A 15,828-nucleotide genomic window follows, 5' to 3' on the forward strand; every position below is an offset into this window, starting at 1 on the left:
ACTAGGTGTTTACTAGTTGGTGCTGAGGAAATGACTCAGCACCGGAAGATTAGCGGCGCCCCACAGCTCAGATCTTTTCCTGCCTCTCACACTGAGTTTGAAAGAAGAAAGAGAATCTTATGCTGGGATAGAAGTTCAGGCCAGAACAGCCCATCCCCAGCCATGGGAGAAAGGGAAGGCTGAACCTCACCCTATATGCAAGGAGGCCCAGATGGGAGAGGAGTCCATGCCTGTTCCCTCTTCAGATTCATCTCCTGGTAGGCCAGGCTAGCTGCTCCTCTGACTGCAGAAGTGCAGGGTTCTTAACAAGAAAGGACTCCTCCCTACAATAGCCAAGGTTTTGCTTTCTGTATGCACGGGCAAGGGCTAAGTGGGAGGTTTTACACTGATATTAACTTCTAGATCACAATTCCAGGGCCTCCGAAAGACTTAGGGTTTGGAAATCAGAACTTTCGATGAGTAGTGCAGGAACTGGACCACAGATTCCCCAGTGACACCTAATCATGACTCTCGAAGAAAGAAATGATCTTGGCCAGTTTCAGAGCATGTCCTGTCTAAGGCAGCACCCTTTCTTATAAAACTATGGATCCTGCACACCTACAGTTGGCTGACGCTCAGGCATCCCTGAATGTAACCACCTCAACAACTGTCCTCTTCCAATGTGAGGGACCCCACAGTGGCTCTGGATGGGATCCCCACGCAGCTTCAACTTCTGCCAGCAATTTTACACATTGTCGATCTAGGTGGAATTGCTGCTGATAGACAAGGGTCTAAAAGACAATCTCAGGCCTTCGGTTTGTAACCAAGAGGACACCATTAGTATCCTAAAGAAGGAGTAGCCATTTTCCTTTCTGACTGTCAGTAAACTGGAAACTGCTGTCTATTGGGATCCTTTTGTCCCCGTGCTTCGGGGAATTGAATAACCTGAAAATTATTCGTCCAGGTCCAGGCAGGCAAGCATCATACCACCAACCACACCCCATCCCATTCAGTATCCTTCTAATACAGACTTCCAAAGCATTAGGAAAAGAAAACACTTCTTTAAAAACTGAAAACTAACTAAATAAATAAAACAAGGAGTCTGGAATGGTAGATACAGCCAACCCTGTCTTCCTTTTTTTTTTTTTTTTTCCTGGCCAAGGTCAGCTTAAATCTCATTTGGAGCTTAGACCTCCCCTGACAATGGCCACTCTAATGCTCCCTGATTTCCATATCCCACGGTCCCTCATGGACTTTCCAAATGAACAAAGACCTTGGCTTGAGATAAAGCTCACAGAGGGTAATACTACCACACAGTCAACTGTGAAGCTGACTCCTGGGTTAGGTGTGCCTGGGGAGGAGTCCCACACAGGGGCTGAACAACCTGTCTCCCTGCAGCTGTTTGAAGGGAACATGCACTATGACACCCCTGACATCCGAAGGTTCGATCCGGTTCCAGCGCAGTATGTGCGGGTGTACCCAGAGAGGTGGTCGCCAGCAGGCATCGGGATGAGGCTGGAGGTGCTGGGCTGTGACTGGACAGGTAAGGGGGAGGGTGTTCCTCTCCATGTCTTTCTCATTTGATCTTGTGATCTTGGTATCCTAGCAGGGGGACAGAGGTAGCCAGCCCTCGTGAAGCTAGATATCACTGGGTACCTGCTGCCTGGTCTCTGCTATATTCTTGGACCTCCTCTGAGCTTGGAGAAATCTCTCCAGGGAAGCATTTTGTCCTTTGTCAAGGATCACGTCAGTTCTTCAACGGGAGTCTCTCAAAAACAAGTCATAACCACCCACCACCCACCCAAATTCAATTAGACCCCAGCTCTTCAGGCCAGGGGGCTGTGGCTGTTGATTTAGGAAAGAAAAACCCTCTCATGATAATAAAGTAATCCGTTTATGTCCGAATCTGGCCTCCAGATGTCAGAAGCTCAGAGGCAGCATTTTCGTTTCAAAGCTACAGCTGTAAAAGGCATCTTCACTCAGAAAGGACAGTGGTACAGGGGTGCATCTTCCCAGGCTGCAGCTGTCCTCCTGCTCTTTCCTGACCCACCAAGTAGCACAGACCCGGGGCTAGTGCCTCCGTGAATTCTCCTTGTGAGGGTGAGGCCCCGGAGCTCCCTCCTGGAAAGACCAGACCCTCCTGAGTCAGGCTCCACCTAGCCTCTGGCCACTGACCCTGCTTCTTCCTCAGAGCTGGCACAGACTGTTGAAAGAAGCTTTTGGGAGTCACCTGAAGCTCATGTCCCACCCAGTGCCAGCAGGAGCCTCCTGCAGGCTGCGCTCTCCTGCCCCTCCCCACCAGGGCCCCGGGTAATCCCATTTTCCTGTCTGCCTTACCTGTCACTGGTGGGATGGCATGAAGGATTAATAAGGGCATGTCAGAGAAGGGCTTTGGGCTCCCAGGGAGAAAAGTGTTGCCTGGGGGGTGGGGGTGGAGGAGCTACAAGAGCCCAGAAGAAACCTGGGCAGATGTGCTGGCCAGGAATGGGGCCCAAGTTCACTTCTAGGCTTGGGAGTGAAGACACTACCTACCATGGAATCTATACTAAGAGGGAGACTCACATCCTGCCCCATACACACTTGTAAGGGTAAGGCTGAGTTCCCCAATGCCTGAACTGTGCCTCACCAGTACGAAAAACCCACTTCAGACATAAACTAGTTTCGTTTACCCACCTTAGACTTCAGGTTTAGACTATAGAGTTTTATCCAGAAACTTCTAGGCTAGTGGATTCCACATTTGATCATGTGCTTCAAGTTAAATGGCATCGCCGTTGCAGCTCCTTTCATTGGCAAGCACGCACACACATGTGCACACACATGTACACACACATGTGCACATACATGTGCACATACAGAGATGTTCTTGAGCTCCAGAATGACTGCTACATTCAAGCCATTCCCTGGCCACCACTAGGTGCAGAGCCTAGGACAAATGACTTTATCTTTTCCTTGGAAAATGGGGGTGGCATCAAAGCCCTGCAGCTGTTAGAAGAATGGTGTGGAGTAATGGTGGGCAGGATTTAGGATGCCGCCCATCACTGGCAGGCAGGTTACAGACAGATGTAAGGGAAGAAGGGGATCCCAGGCAGTGCTCGACCTGTGCGCATCCTGCAGGATTATAGCTCAGACATTTAATAAACTATCCTAACCCATTACATTGATTCCATAGTCTACTGATGAGTGTGATACATGGTTCAAAAACAAACCACAGAACTAAGCCTACTGCCCTTTCACAGACTGGGAAACTGAGTCCCAGGAAGATCATCCAGTGGGCTAAGAGCCAAGTCACACTTCCCTCTGGCCCCTTTGCCTTCTGTGCCGTGCGTGCCTCTCCCAGGCTGGCCTTGCTTGGTGACCAGCAGGACAGTTGCTGATGTCCTCGTCCCTCATTGTCCCTCCAACCCCAACCTGCCCCAAACTGCCCCAGTGACAGCAACAGGTTTCCCATTTCAAAGCCCAGTCCTGCTCTTGGAAGATCAGAGCTGGGGTGTGTTTCTCTCTGCCCAGCCTCCCAGTCTTTGAAGTCTCTGACATCTGGTTTTAATTTTGGAGGACCACTGCTGTTTGGTGAACGGTTACCTCGGAGCACCCAGTACAAACAGTGGGCACAGAGGCGGGCTCCTGTTTCCTCACTTTGCCTCCCACACCCTGCCCACTTGTCATGTGATCGGCCCCTCTTGATGCCCCTGGGTTTCACTTCATCAAGTCCCACCAACTGCCCAGCTTTGCCTGAAACTTCCGGTCTTTGGTGCACATTCTTCTAGTTTTTAAAATCGCCATCTCTGTCGGTAACTCACCCTTGGTTCCTTTCTTATTTGTTTATTTTTTCCCTGCCCCAAAAAGGGTAACAGAAAAACGAAAGGGCTGGGCTGAACTAGTCCGGCTAAATAATTTAACAGGCCTGCTTTACCCGTTAGCCAGTTTGTTTAGGTCTCGAATGATTACTTCTTGCCTTGCCGCCCATAGTTTGCTTTACAATTGAGTTTGAGATTCGATGACACGGTGACAAATTTGAACTCACAAATTAGGACGCTTCGAGGTTATTTGTTATTTACTTTGAGCAAAAGGCAGACACGGCAATGGGAAACACGAAAGGTTATGTGCGTAGTGTTCAGTAGCAGAAAGGTGGGAAGTCGACCGTGAAAAAGCTTTTCAGCATATTTACCCATTTCCTCAGCTCCTGGCTTTATTAAATAGTGTCCTGAAAGGTGCCCCACAAAGGCACCTAATCGCATGCAACAGTGCAAAGGAGCATGCACAAAGACAGAAGGACGGTGCCCTCTCGTCTCCCGGGCATCTTGTTGAAGGACACCTCTAGGAGAAACTCACCACTCTGTAAGACAAAGCTTTCCAGAACCCTTCCCACCCCACCCAGGGCCTGACTCACAACCTCATTCATTCCCCGAATAGTTGGTGAATGAGTGACCCAGGGAGCAACTAAACAAGTGAGCAAACGGATGTGTGAGTCACCTACCTGGCCCAGGTGGGAACCGACAGCCTACAGCGTAGGCTAGGTTTATTGTGTGTTCCTTATTATTAACACTGCTTATGAGCTACCAGCATAGAAAGTTTTCCCAAGGAATGCTAGGCTTCCCTTGCTGGGGGAGGGGCTTTTGGAAGAACTAGCCAGAGTAGGCTTTCTGCTCTCTGGACCTTTGTCAATTGAGTCAAGTCATGGTGCCTTGGTGGCGCCTTTGCCCACCGCCACTATCTCCACCATGCCTGGCTCTTTTGGCTGTGGTCAGCTTCCCTACAGAACGGTAGCTATATCCAGTGGGTGTTTTAATTTGTCAGACCTTGGCCAGAAGGTTTAGCCCAAACTACTTTCACCTAGCCAAAGTCTCTTTAAATCCATGTTTCCATCTGTCCCTGTCCATGAAACACCAACACAGCCTGGACTTCAGCTTCCCAAGCTGCTGTCACACATACAGCTTTGGTGACAAAGTGCTTCTGATTAAGCCCCAAGGACCAGATTGTTTTAGAGAGTTCATTTTGATTCCAAATAAATCCTGTCTGGCATAGTGAAAGGGTGTGTTTTGCGAAAGCATGACCAGTACGACTCACCAGCAGCCATGAAGCGGCAGGCTGTTGGGGCCCCATTCCCCATGTAACAGAAACCAGCTTCATGGTGCATGGAGATGTTTCTAATGGCTTTGGTGGGCAACATTCATTTTGATTGTGTGCCCTGACACACTGGCCTCTGAACAAAATACCCAAATGCAGTTCAGCTCCACTATGGGGTCAACATCACCCAACCACCCCCCCCATGGTTGCTACTTTTGTGCTGCCCTTAGAGCCTGCAGTGTGGGGTTCATGTCCATGGCTCTTGAAGCTTCTGCCAGAGCTCTAGATTATTATCCAACCAAGAGATCCTTGCTCCACCAACAGCTCACAGGGTGAATTTACAGCTCTGTGTGCATCTTCCCTGTCCTCCTCACAAGGCCATGTCTAGAGAGAACACTTCAGGTTTTTTGGGGGGAGGGGGGGCACATTGTCCCCTGCTAGGTGGCAGTGCAGCCTGTTGCAGCAATTATCTTTTCTCTGTTCACCTTCACACAGACTCAAAGCCCACAGTGGAGACGCTGGGACCCACCTTGAAGACTGAAGAGACTACCACGCCATATCCCATGGATGATGATGCCACCGAGTGTGGGGAAAACTGCAGCTTTGAGGATGGTAAGGATTGGGGTGAACAACATCATATTTCATCTTGGGTGGCGTGGGTACGGACCAGGCAGATGGCCCAGGATCAGGCAAGAACTTCAGATCCCTTGGCTTGGAGTTCCCTATGAACTTACAGAAGGATTCAGGGAGGTATCCATGCTCAGAGGCCTGAAGCAGTGGTTACTAGAAACACTCAGATACTGTAAGCGTAGCAGGCATGGTTCTCCCTGACTACGTCACATCTGCAGAGATCACACAGGCAGAGGCAGGCTATGAGGCTCTGCAGCCAGTCCTTCACAGCCCCAAGGGGTCCTAGTTTTTGGATCATCTCTTCACATGGAAAATCTGTATCCCCCTCATTTTATCTTCTAAACACACCCACGTTAGATAAAGTCTGTAACTGAAAGATCCTAAATGTAAGGTCTTACTCTTTTGATCCTACTGTTCAGCTCCCCGTATATTAGGACACTGCTAAGAGACCATGACTTTTACTACACCTGGTGTTTGGGGCTGGACTTTTACATTTGACAGCCTCGATTTCCAGTAAATTACTGATCATTATTAAATGTTCATTAAACAAAAGGAGGGAAGATTGGCAAGGAGACTTGAGAAGAGATGCAGAGATGTAAATAGCTGTTGAAACCCCGGAGCCTGCTCAGAGCTGGGAGGCAACATGGGAAACTGCCCGGATGGTAGGGATAGCCACTAAGAAGAATGGGAGGAAAGCCAAACATTAATGCTGAAGTTTTGGGAAAGAAAAATGATAATTTAATGCACATGCTTTGGGGTGTGTGCTTTGGTGTGTTGTGTGGGTAGGGGATACTGTTGGTCAGGGTTAGTTGAATGCAAAATCTTGACATTTTAATGAACTTGTTTTAGTCTCATAATGAGAAGTGGAGGATCTTCCAAGATGGTGTCTGAGACAGAGAGCTGGAAATGAAACGCACAAGGAGCTAATGCAGAGCTTTAAATTCAGCGTTAGCATGTCGGGAGGAATGGGAATGGGGAGTCTATCTAAACGGCAATCCAAAGGAAAATTTAAGGGTTCTGCTGCAAAATTTCAGAAGTTTATTTTTAATATAATTTTACCGTTTACAGCGGTTTGTTTGATTTGAGGTTTCTTTGATGGTCCCTCCCTTCTTTTTAGGCAAAGATCTTTTTTTTGTGGAATTTGGCTCCTGAGATACTGTATGCGTATAAACATTACAGGGGAATTATGGTATATTGAATTACTCTGTATTTTCGAATGGAAAAATAGACACGCAGACATTGTGGAGAGAAAGGCATGGCGAGGGCTGAAGACTGACTTTCCCAAGCCACAGGTTGATGCTTCCATGATGGCTTCCATGTGTTTCCTTTCCCCTCAAGCTGACTTTGGCTAAGGGTGGGCAAACACCGAATGTTCCCTCTTGGGGAAGGGGGCACACAAGTAGGGTCTGCTGGCAACTATGTCCTGCTGCTGAGATCAGCAGAATCCTTTCCTCTGAAGCCAAGCTTCCTCCACCCCATGGTGGGCAATTTGTTTCTACCCAGCTGATGTTGTCTTTAGACATTTTAGCCAGAATTGAGCCTTCCCTGTAGAGATTTCTCTCTGGGAACTTGGGAAGGGAAGTAAGAAGGCCAAGGGCCCCACTTCCTCCCTGCTAACAGGTTTGCCAAGGCTTTTCCTCTGTCACTGGCTAGTGTCCAAGTTTGGCTTCCCATTTTCTCTTTCTCCACCTCTGTTCCACCCCCAACTTAATTCCAAGATTAGTAGTAAGTCATACTGGGTTTTCAGATCTGGGAGGAGCCCCAGAAAAACACCCACTTGGTTCCACTTCTGGGTTCAGTTAGGTAAATCTCCCAACGCAGATGGGGTGAGCCATTATGTGGTCACTTTTTAGAGATTTGTGGAGAACATGTTCTTCACCTCGCCTGAGATCCCAACCCACCCTTTAGGAGCTCAACAGGCCCGAGCTGCCAGGCCTAACATATAGAAATACCCATCTTACTCAGCACTGAGCTGGGCAACTCCAAGGATAGCACCTGCACCTTCTCGAGTAACATGTCAGATTGCCCACCACAGAGAGGTGAAGGATCGCAAACAAACCAGCCTTGTTTCCCGAGGTCACTTTCCTTGCATCAGCCAGAAGTTCCCTGGCATTCAGGTCTCTCTGGGTGCTAATGGGCTGCCCCAGACTTTTGAGAGCCAGGCTGGCAGGAGATGAGATGAGACTTTTAGGGAGCCAGCCTTCCACTGAGGCACTGGGGAGACATTCTTCTCTGGCATTTAGGGAACAGCAATTTTCACATTTGTCTGCTCTCCGAGGTAAAAAGAGGAGGCTGATTAGAGCCTGAAGCCATTTGGTGGCCTCATTTATAATTGCTTACTATGGGAACCACTGGCAGACTTGGCTTTCATGCCTGGGAAGGATGAGACCAAAGCCTGACCCGAAAGTCAGCCATCGCCAAGATGTCTGAAATGCAAGAGCAAAGGGGAGCCCTTCTTTCTCTGCCTCCTACTTGGGTCTTGCCAGCCATTGAAACAGCACCCTGCCGCCCTGCCGCCCTGCCGCCCTGCCCCTGTTCTCCAGTCCTGTTTCATTTGCCTGCCCTTTAGTCACTTTTCTTTCCCTTTTAGACAAAGATTTGCAACTTCCTTCAGGATTCAACTGCAACTTTGATTTTCCGGAAGAGACCTGTGGTTGGGTGTACGACCATGCCAAGTGGCTCCGGAGCACGTGGATCAGCAGCGCTAACCCCAATGACAGAACATTTCCAGGTAAGGCCATTGAGACATCCTATGAAAGACGGAAAGCCAGCTTGCACACGTTTGGGCCCCAAGCCCCTTGCAAGTTTCAGAGTTTCCCACTACAAGGCAATTGTCTGCTCTTTAACCACAAACCACCACAGACATCAGCACACACACTGGCTGGCCAGTGGTTCCTAGCCCACTGAGAATTTCAGCACAGCTTGGAGTTGCTAGGGAGAAAGAGAAACCAGGATAAAAGAGGGGAAAAGGAAGCCTCTGGGAGGGCCTAAGGAGATGGGAGGAGTCCATTAGTGTCCTCCTGTCCCCCTAGCCACCACTAGCTACTGTCACATAGCTTCTTGTCAACAACAAGGTAGGTATTGTTTCCAAAGCTGTTCACTGGGAAAACTGCTGGCCTTGATTCTGACTCATAGTTCTGGGAGAACCACCTCTCTTGGAGTCAGTCAAGGCAAAAAACTGAAATGCTGCCATGTACAAGGTATCACATGGGTACATCCCACAGATGTGATGCCGGTGGGTATGTCTTAGCAAAGAGCCAGACACTTGGCCTGTAAAAAGACTTGCTGTCAGACCTTGGCATGTCTTGATACCATCTTTTGGCCCCAAAGAACCAGCTCTCAGAAGCCCATCCTGACACTGTAGACAGCCACCGCTTTTAGCCCCTGTGAGGGAGAAAGGAAAGGTAGCTGCTGGTTCTGCTGCGCATGCATTAACAATTGCCATCTGGAAAGATTGAACAATAGACCTTCCAAGAATTGAAACAAAGTCCCAAACTTGCTTGACAAGGTGTGCCACATTCAGTGGTAAAAATACTCTCCCCACAGTTTAGCGAGCCTCAGACTGGGAGGTGGAGCTGGAGGCAGGCAGGCAGGCAGGCAGGAGGAGGGGGGCCAGGGGAATGTTTTCCCATGGTACAGATACAGGGAACAGAAATCACCGGCAGAGTGAAGTAGACTGAAATAATTAAGAAATGTTGAGTTGGGGGTATTTATTATTTTCCTTTTTAAATATAATTTAATATAGTTTTGTATGATTTAATTTTTAACAATGATTATATTTAACTGGCTCGTGAAGTTCCAGAAAATGTAACAAGTGGCCCTCACAAGCCAGAACACATTGGTCTAAAAAACACTTTCTTTGGCTTCCGATTTCCACACACCTCCTGCCTGGACCTCAGATGCCCATTAATAAGCCACCGAGAGAAAAGGGGGTTAATTCTGGAAATTTAGCAGACTGCATGTTGATGGAGCATACTGGGGGAAGGCCAGAAAATGAAAGGGGAGGGGCTTCGCTCTTACTGACTTCTTCAGCGCTACCCTCACCCCATATGCCCATGGTGTCCTCTATGGTCCCCAGGAGTTAGAGGCACTGGTGGGGGCAGATAAGCTCTAGAAGAACACTTGGGGCCACTTTCCTGCCACAGCCCACACTTGCTTTCCCAGAGAGTCACAGCATCTGCTCTGAAGAAAAACATTTTCATATTTCAAGTGTTTATCTCTTCAGCATTTGAGTGCTGGCTCAGAGAGATTTGTATCTGAGGATCACCACTGCCTCGGGCATAGGAGAGAGCACTTACCCCAATCCCAGCTCCTGCCCCCTCCCCCTCTCAGTCTCTGCAATAATGCTTAATTAATATAATGAGCCTCCTGCACGTTGGGAAAAAAAATACTTATTTTTATAACCCAGCCTGGATTTTTCATTTCATTTCCTCTCCTTTGAGACTGGGTCCAATTAATTGGTGGTTTTTCCCAGCCCCCATCTTGCTCTGAACGTAAGAAAGGTGAATGCAGTATGTGTGTGTATGTGTTTACATTTCGTCTGCATGAGAGATAAAGAAGGCTTGGCTTGGCTGAGGCACTTTTAAATAAAGGCTTGTGCACGTGGACTCTCTGTGGGGTGAGAGGATTTACCATCTCTTACCCAGGGTCCTTTCGAATCCTCTGACTTCCCCTCCCCTCAGCTGGTTCTGAGGTTTCCTCTGAAGGTGTCTGAGGCTAGCCCTAGCTAGACCACAAGGCCACCAGTGAGCTAGCTAGAAGCAGTTCTGCCAGAGCTTCATCTGCCTCCCCTCTGCCTTAGCCTGCTGCCCTCTCCTCCCACCCTCACCTGAGACCCTGCTCCCTTCACCCTTGCTACTCATTGAAAACGGTAGCCTTTGCTTTTGTTTCAGCTGATTCATCACACTCTGCAGTCACAGGGTGAGGGCATGCTTTTCAGAACAGGCAGAATTCCAACATCTGGATGAATAGATGGGGACAGAGAGTAAATCGGGGCCATAAGGAACTGCTGGGTTTACCGTTGTTCCTACCTTAAGACTCTGAGAAGGAAAACAATTGTTTTCCTTTTCCAGAGGAATCACTCAGGTTTGGGAAAGGGACACTTGCAACCTGACTCTGGGACACAAAATCATAATATTGTTCTCAGAACCCTTTATCCTCAGATGATTAAAAACCCCATCGTCTCTGTTTCCCACTGTCCTACTTACAAAATACCGAATCACGTTGCAAGCAGAAGATAGACCTCTTTCTGTTTTGGGGTGGTCCCTTCTTCTTTCAAAAAAATGGGGCCCCAAATCAGGAGAAAGGAAACAGCTGTTGTTGGGCTCAGGGCAGAGAGGATGCTAATGGGCACAGAATGACTGACGCCTCGCTCCAAACCTGAAAGCCACTGTGTCACCCTACTTTGCTCTTCCACAAAGAGACCAGACCCATTGCTCTCTAGAAGGATGCAACCTGCTTCATCCCCTCAGTGAGTGTGCAAACAGAAGTCATTACATTTCGGAAAAGAAGTACCTCCCTCCGTCAAACACGGAGGAGGTGAGGATGAAGGGGGGAGGGGTGGGGCAGGATGGCCATGCCGAAATTCAGCACAGACAGTTGATCGCAAGTGTCCATGGAAACCACTTACATTGCTTAGATATTTTCTGATTGAGTTGTTTTCTCGTGTTTTCTTTCCTTTCCTTGCTCCCTTTTAAGTCAGCAATTAGTTCTGTTCCTTTAGCTAGGGGTAATGGTTGCTCCAGGCTGACAAGACACCCACTGGTTTCATTCCACTGTTATTGTTTTTCAACATCGCCTTTCAAGCCACTCAGAATTTCTTTTTTTAGCTCTTGTGGCTAAGCTGCCTAGAGTGTGTTCCCACCACCCCCACCCCTACTGTGTTCCAAATCCAGTGACCCCTGGTGGTAGCAGAAGAGCCTGCCCCACCCTCCCTGACAAGCCACTTTGTCTTCTCTCTGAAGCTACAATGACATGGGGTCATTGGTAGGAGAACAGGCATATTTAGAGTTCTGACAATGATCAGACTTGGGTCTTTAAGGAAGGACACGAGCTCTCCTTGAAATGATTGGTGTCCAGTTCTCCAGTGTTGAGGAAGGAGCGCCCCCTCCCACAGCTGTTTGTGGCTATTTCTAGTATAATTTTAATGACTTAAAATAGTTTCAGCCGATGCTTCAGTTCTGCCGTGGCACTGGTCTTATTTTGTGGATGCAGAGACCACACTGTCCATGCATGGAAGCTGCATCCCAGTCATGTATTAGACAATACTGCTGTAGCACCTTGGGCAGTAGCAGAAGAACAAGCCCCCAATTCTTGCTGATGTTTCTATAGCTTGGTTTAGTGAGAACCATGAAGCAGGGAGTTAGGGAGGCAGATTTGCCTGAGCCCATTCTGCAAGTGTTGCTATTTTGATTTTCCATCTATGCCACTCTATCTCCCTCAGCAGCTATGGGAAATTAACGAGGGATAACGCATTAAGGACTACACGGGGTCACTCGGGAATAGTATACTAAGTAAATAGCAATACCAATAGTATCCAGACTTGTTACTGTTGTGGTCATTATTGTTGTAAAGAATGAGATAAGACCTGGGCCTGCTGGTTGCTAGCATATAATGTCAGCTATTTGAGAGACCGAGGCAGGAGGATTGGAAGTTTAAGGACTGCTTGAGCTACAGAATGAGTTCAGGACCAACCTAGGCAACTTAGCAAGACTCTGCCTTTAAAAAAGAAAAAAAAGAAAGAAAGGAAAGGAAAAGGAAAAGGAGAGCAGAGCAGAGTTGGAGCCACTGGTAGAGTGCTTGCCTAGCATCTGGGAATGTCTAGAGTGCCTAAGTCCAATCCCTAGCACCACTGGGGTGGGAAGGGGAAGGAGGAGGTGAAGTAAGAAGAGGAGGAGGGGGAGGAAGGGGAGGAGGAAGAGGAGGAGATAAGGCCAGAGACAAAGAGGATTCTGCCCAGTGCCTCCCATCATGATCCAAGTGTGGTCTGGGACATGTGCTCTTTCACTCCGGAATGTGTGCGCCCTTTCATACAGTGATTGACCCTGGGATGTGTGGTTACGATGCTCCCCCACTTTGGTAACTAAACGCCATACAAGTGTCTAAAGAAAACTGGCAAACTTGGACTGGGACAGCACTGTGAAGGGAGCTTTGCCCCCCGCTTACAGGAGGCTCAGAGGAAAGCTAAGAGGGAGTAAGCCAAGAATGTAAACACTCAAGTTTCACCCATGTTGGCCATCCCTTCAAATGGAGGGCGAATACCCTGTTAACTTGCTACTGGGGTTGTTTTGCTATAGACTTGGTTGCTGATAAACGCCAGCAGAGTGGGAGACCAGAGCCCTGATGGATGAACCTAAGACGGGCTTGCTTTTTTTTTTTTTTTTTACTGTAAGCTAGCAATGGCTCTGAATTTAAAACCTCCCTCTATGCTCAAAAGATCAGGTGACAGCTTTCAATTCAGACACTGTCAAATCAGTAGTCTCAGCTTTCCTGATGCTGCCACCCTTTAATACAGGTCCTCCTGTTGTGGTGCCCACCCCCCCAGTCATAAAATTATTTGCATTGCTACTTCATTACTCTAAATCTAATGCTGTTGTGAATCAAAGTGTAAATATCTGATATGCAGGATATCTGATATGAGACCCCAGTAAAATAATCATTTGAGCCTCTGGTGGGGTCGAGACCCACAGGTTGAGAACCACTGCCTTGGGAGGAAGGTGGCTATGGTTTGCCTAGGGCATAGCCTTTAAAAATACTAAACCAGAAAACTGGGGCTATGGATCATGATAGATAATTAAAGGACAGGAAGAGCTGAGCTGAAGCAAGCAATAATCAAGGAATAATTTCAACTAGAACAGGAAAGAATGGGGGGGGGGATCCTCCTGTAAGATGAGAGGAAAACAGCCCTGTTTGTGGAAAAGATGAAAACAGAGAGAAGCTGTTATCCCCCTTTTCTTGAAAACCCTGAGAGACTGGGGTGATATTAGACGGGGAAATTGAGAACAAACTAGATGGCAGAGCTTTCTATGGAAGCTGACACACCATATCGAAAAATACCTCCAGGTAGCTAGCTGCCTGCAAGGACTGGTCCGGCCGAATCCTTAAATCCCTGCCGAATGTTCTATCATAAACCTTGAAAACATCCTGCCGAGTTCATCCAAAGTCAATGTTTCCCTTAACTGGTTGTTAATTTGAGGACCTTAGCAGAGATAGACTGACCTTGGGAGGCCAGCGGAGTGGCTGACTCATGTTTTAAGTATGACCTATACTAAGAGACTCCATCTCCTGCTGCACTAAATATTCTTTTCAGATGGTTGTTCTAGTAGGAGGGCAAGATGCTAGCCAGGAGATGCGTGTGAGGGACAGATGGCGTGTTTGGCTTTGCAATAGCCAGGAGGATCAAGCTGGTGATTTATTTTGGGGTTGGCTAAAGGGGAGTAGACACAATTGAATCCATTGCAATTGGGCCGACCCCAGTCACGTGCCCAGAGGACACTTAAGCAGCTGAAGCCAGATGGGACCATAAATCGCCAGGTGAAATATCAAGAGGCCCTTTTAGAGACAGCGTCAGGTGAAGCGCCTGAGCGTCCCTCTCCTCTGCACCTCCTCTCTGCCCTTTTGAACTTGAGTTGTTCATTCCCCTGTGATTGTTTGCTCTGTGTCATTGGCAACAGCGGACATTCCGAGTCAAGGACACAGCAAAATGCCTCCTAAATAAGCCAGGCCCAGGAGGACAGGGATTTTGTATCTTAGGGACTTTATTTCTTCGTTCTCTCTCAGCAGCTGGGTGGATTTCCTTTCCATTGTCTTTTTGTTGGAAGCTACCCACGGCCGGTGTCCTAGCCATGGAAAAACGCAGATTCCTCCCCACCCCCACCCCCGCCCCCCAGGGCCAGGTCTTAGCTGGCTGCTTCTCATATTAGGGCAACTTCTTGGAATCCAAAAGGGTTCCTTCCTAAGGACCAAGGGAATTCATAAAGCAACCCTGCCCCCCACCCGGCCATGCCCACGATTCTTTCAGGCACTGAGTACTTGGCCTTTCTTAGTATTGAGTGGTGGTAGCCCATAAGCTGGAATATTCTACAAGGTCTTCACTTGCAGAATACATCCAAGCTTGGTACCTTGTCTGAATGTCAGGACTTTGGAGAGCTGAAGCACTCCATGAACAAGGACCCAGAAAGGGAGCATTTAAAGAGAGTAGGGTTGTGTTTCCTGGGGAAGCACAGACTAAAGGTCTTAATTGATTCTCTCTCTCTCTCTCTCTCTCTACTTCTGTCTATCTCTATCTCTTTCTTTCCCTCTCCCTCTCTTTTCCCTCCCCCTCTCCCTCTCTGTCGCTCTCCTTTTCTCCCTCCCCCTCTTCTTTTCTTCTTTCCTCTTTTCTTCTCTCTCTCCCTGTCTCCCCCTTCCTCTACTTCTCCCCACCCCATCTTTCACCCCCCCCCCATCTCTCCCTTCTCTGTTTGTATTTGTATGCACCACAGTGCACAACCCCTGGTGTCAGTCCTTCTGTCTTGTCTGAGACAGTCTCTGTTCTGTGTAGTGTACCTCAGGCTATCTCAGAAACTTCCATTCTTTTTCCTGTATCTTCCTCCCATCTCCTTATAGGGAGGGTGGGTTTGTAGACCTGTGGTTTTACTTCAGTCCTGGGGTCATCAGGCTTGTAAGACACACCTTTTATACACTTAGCCATCTCCCCAGCCCCCGGGACTCCTTAACTCCTTATGAGTAAAATGCTTCCAAGTCATAGAACGGAAATGAGCTGTGTCCCATCAGGGATAGATGGAGCACGTGTGACCACATGACAGCAGGAAGGTGTTAAACTGAATGTGAGATGTTCTTGACAGCTGGGGATGTGTCCTGGAGAACACATTGCCAGTGTGGCCTGTGGAGCCCCTTTCTGAAGGGAAGGGTGGGTGGCATGGAGGCAGGATGTTTCCACATACTTCCTCTAGCCAGTACTAGTAGTCACATGGGTTCCCACTCACGATCCAAGACACTATCTCATTTTATTTCATCCTCTGAAGATTGGCACAGAAGACCTGTGCCAATGGGAGGGGCACATGATGGACAGCTGGGAGCTGGCTGGTTTCTGGGGGGAAAGCATCTTATTTCAAAGAATGTCAATGTCAATACCACCACACCCCAGGATGAATC

General features: G+C 48.3%; 1 protein-coding gene across 5 annotated transcripts in view; it reads left to right on the forward strand.

Moving 5' to 3' along the window:
- Window positions 1-15,828, forward strand: part of Nrp2 (neuropilin 2) — a 113,328-nt gene that overhangs the window by 60,876 nt on the left and 36,624 nt on the right. For all 5 annotated transcript variants that reach the window (XM_021168306.1, XM_021168222.2, XM_021167901.2 and 2 more), the window contains exons 10-12: window positions 1,378-1,522; window positions 5,539-5,655; window positions 8,264-8,404. In XM_021168306.1, the coding sequence (XP_021023965.1) occupies window positions 1,378-1,522; window positions 5,539-5,655; window positions 8,264-8,404 (403 nt within the window). The remainder of the gene's footprint in view (window positions 1-1,377; window positions 1,523-5,538; window positions 5,656-8,263; window positions 8,405-15,828) is intronic.

Source organism: Mus caroli, chromosome 1, assembly GCF_900094665.2.
Source record: "Mus caroli chromosome 1, CAROLI_EIJ_v1.1, whole genome shotgun sequence".
Classification (NCBI taxonomy): Eukaryota; Metazoa; Chordata; class Mammalia; order Rodentia; family Muridae; genus Mus; species Mus caroli.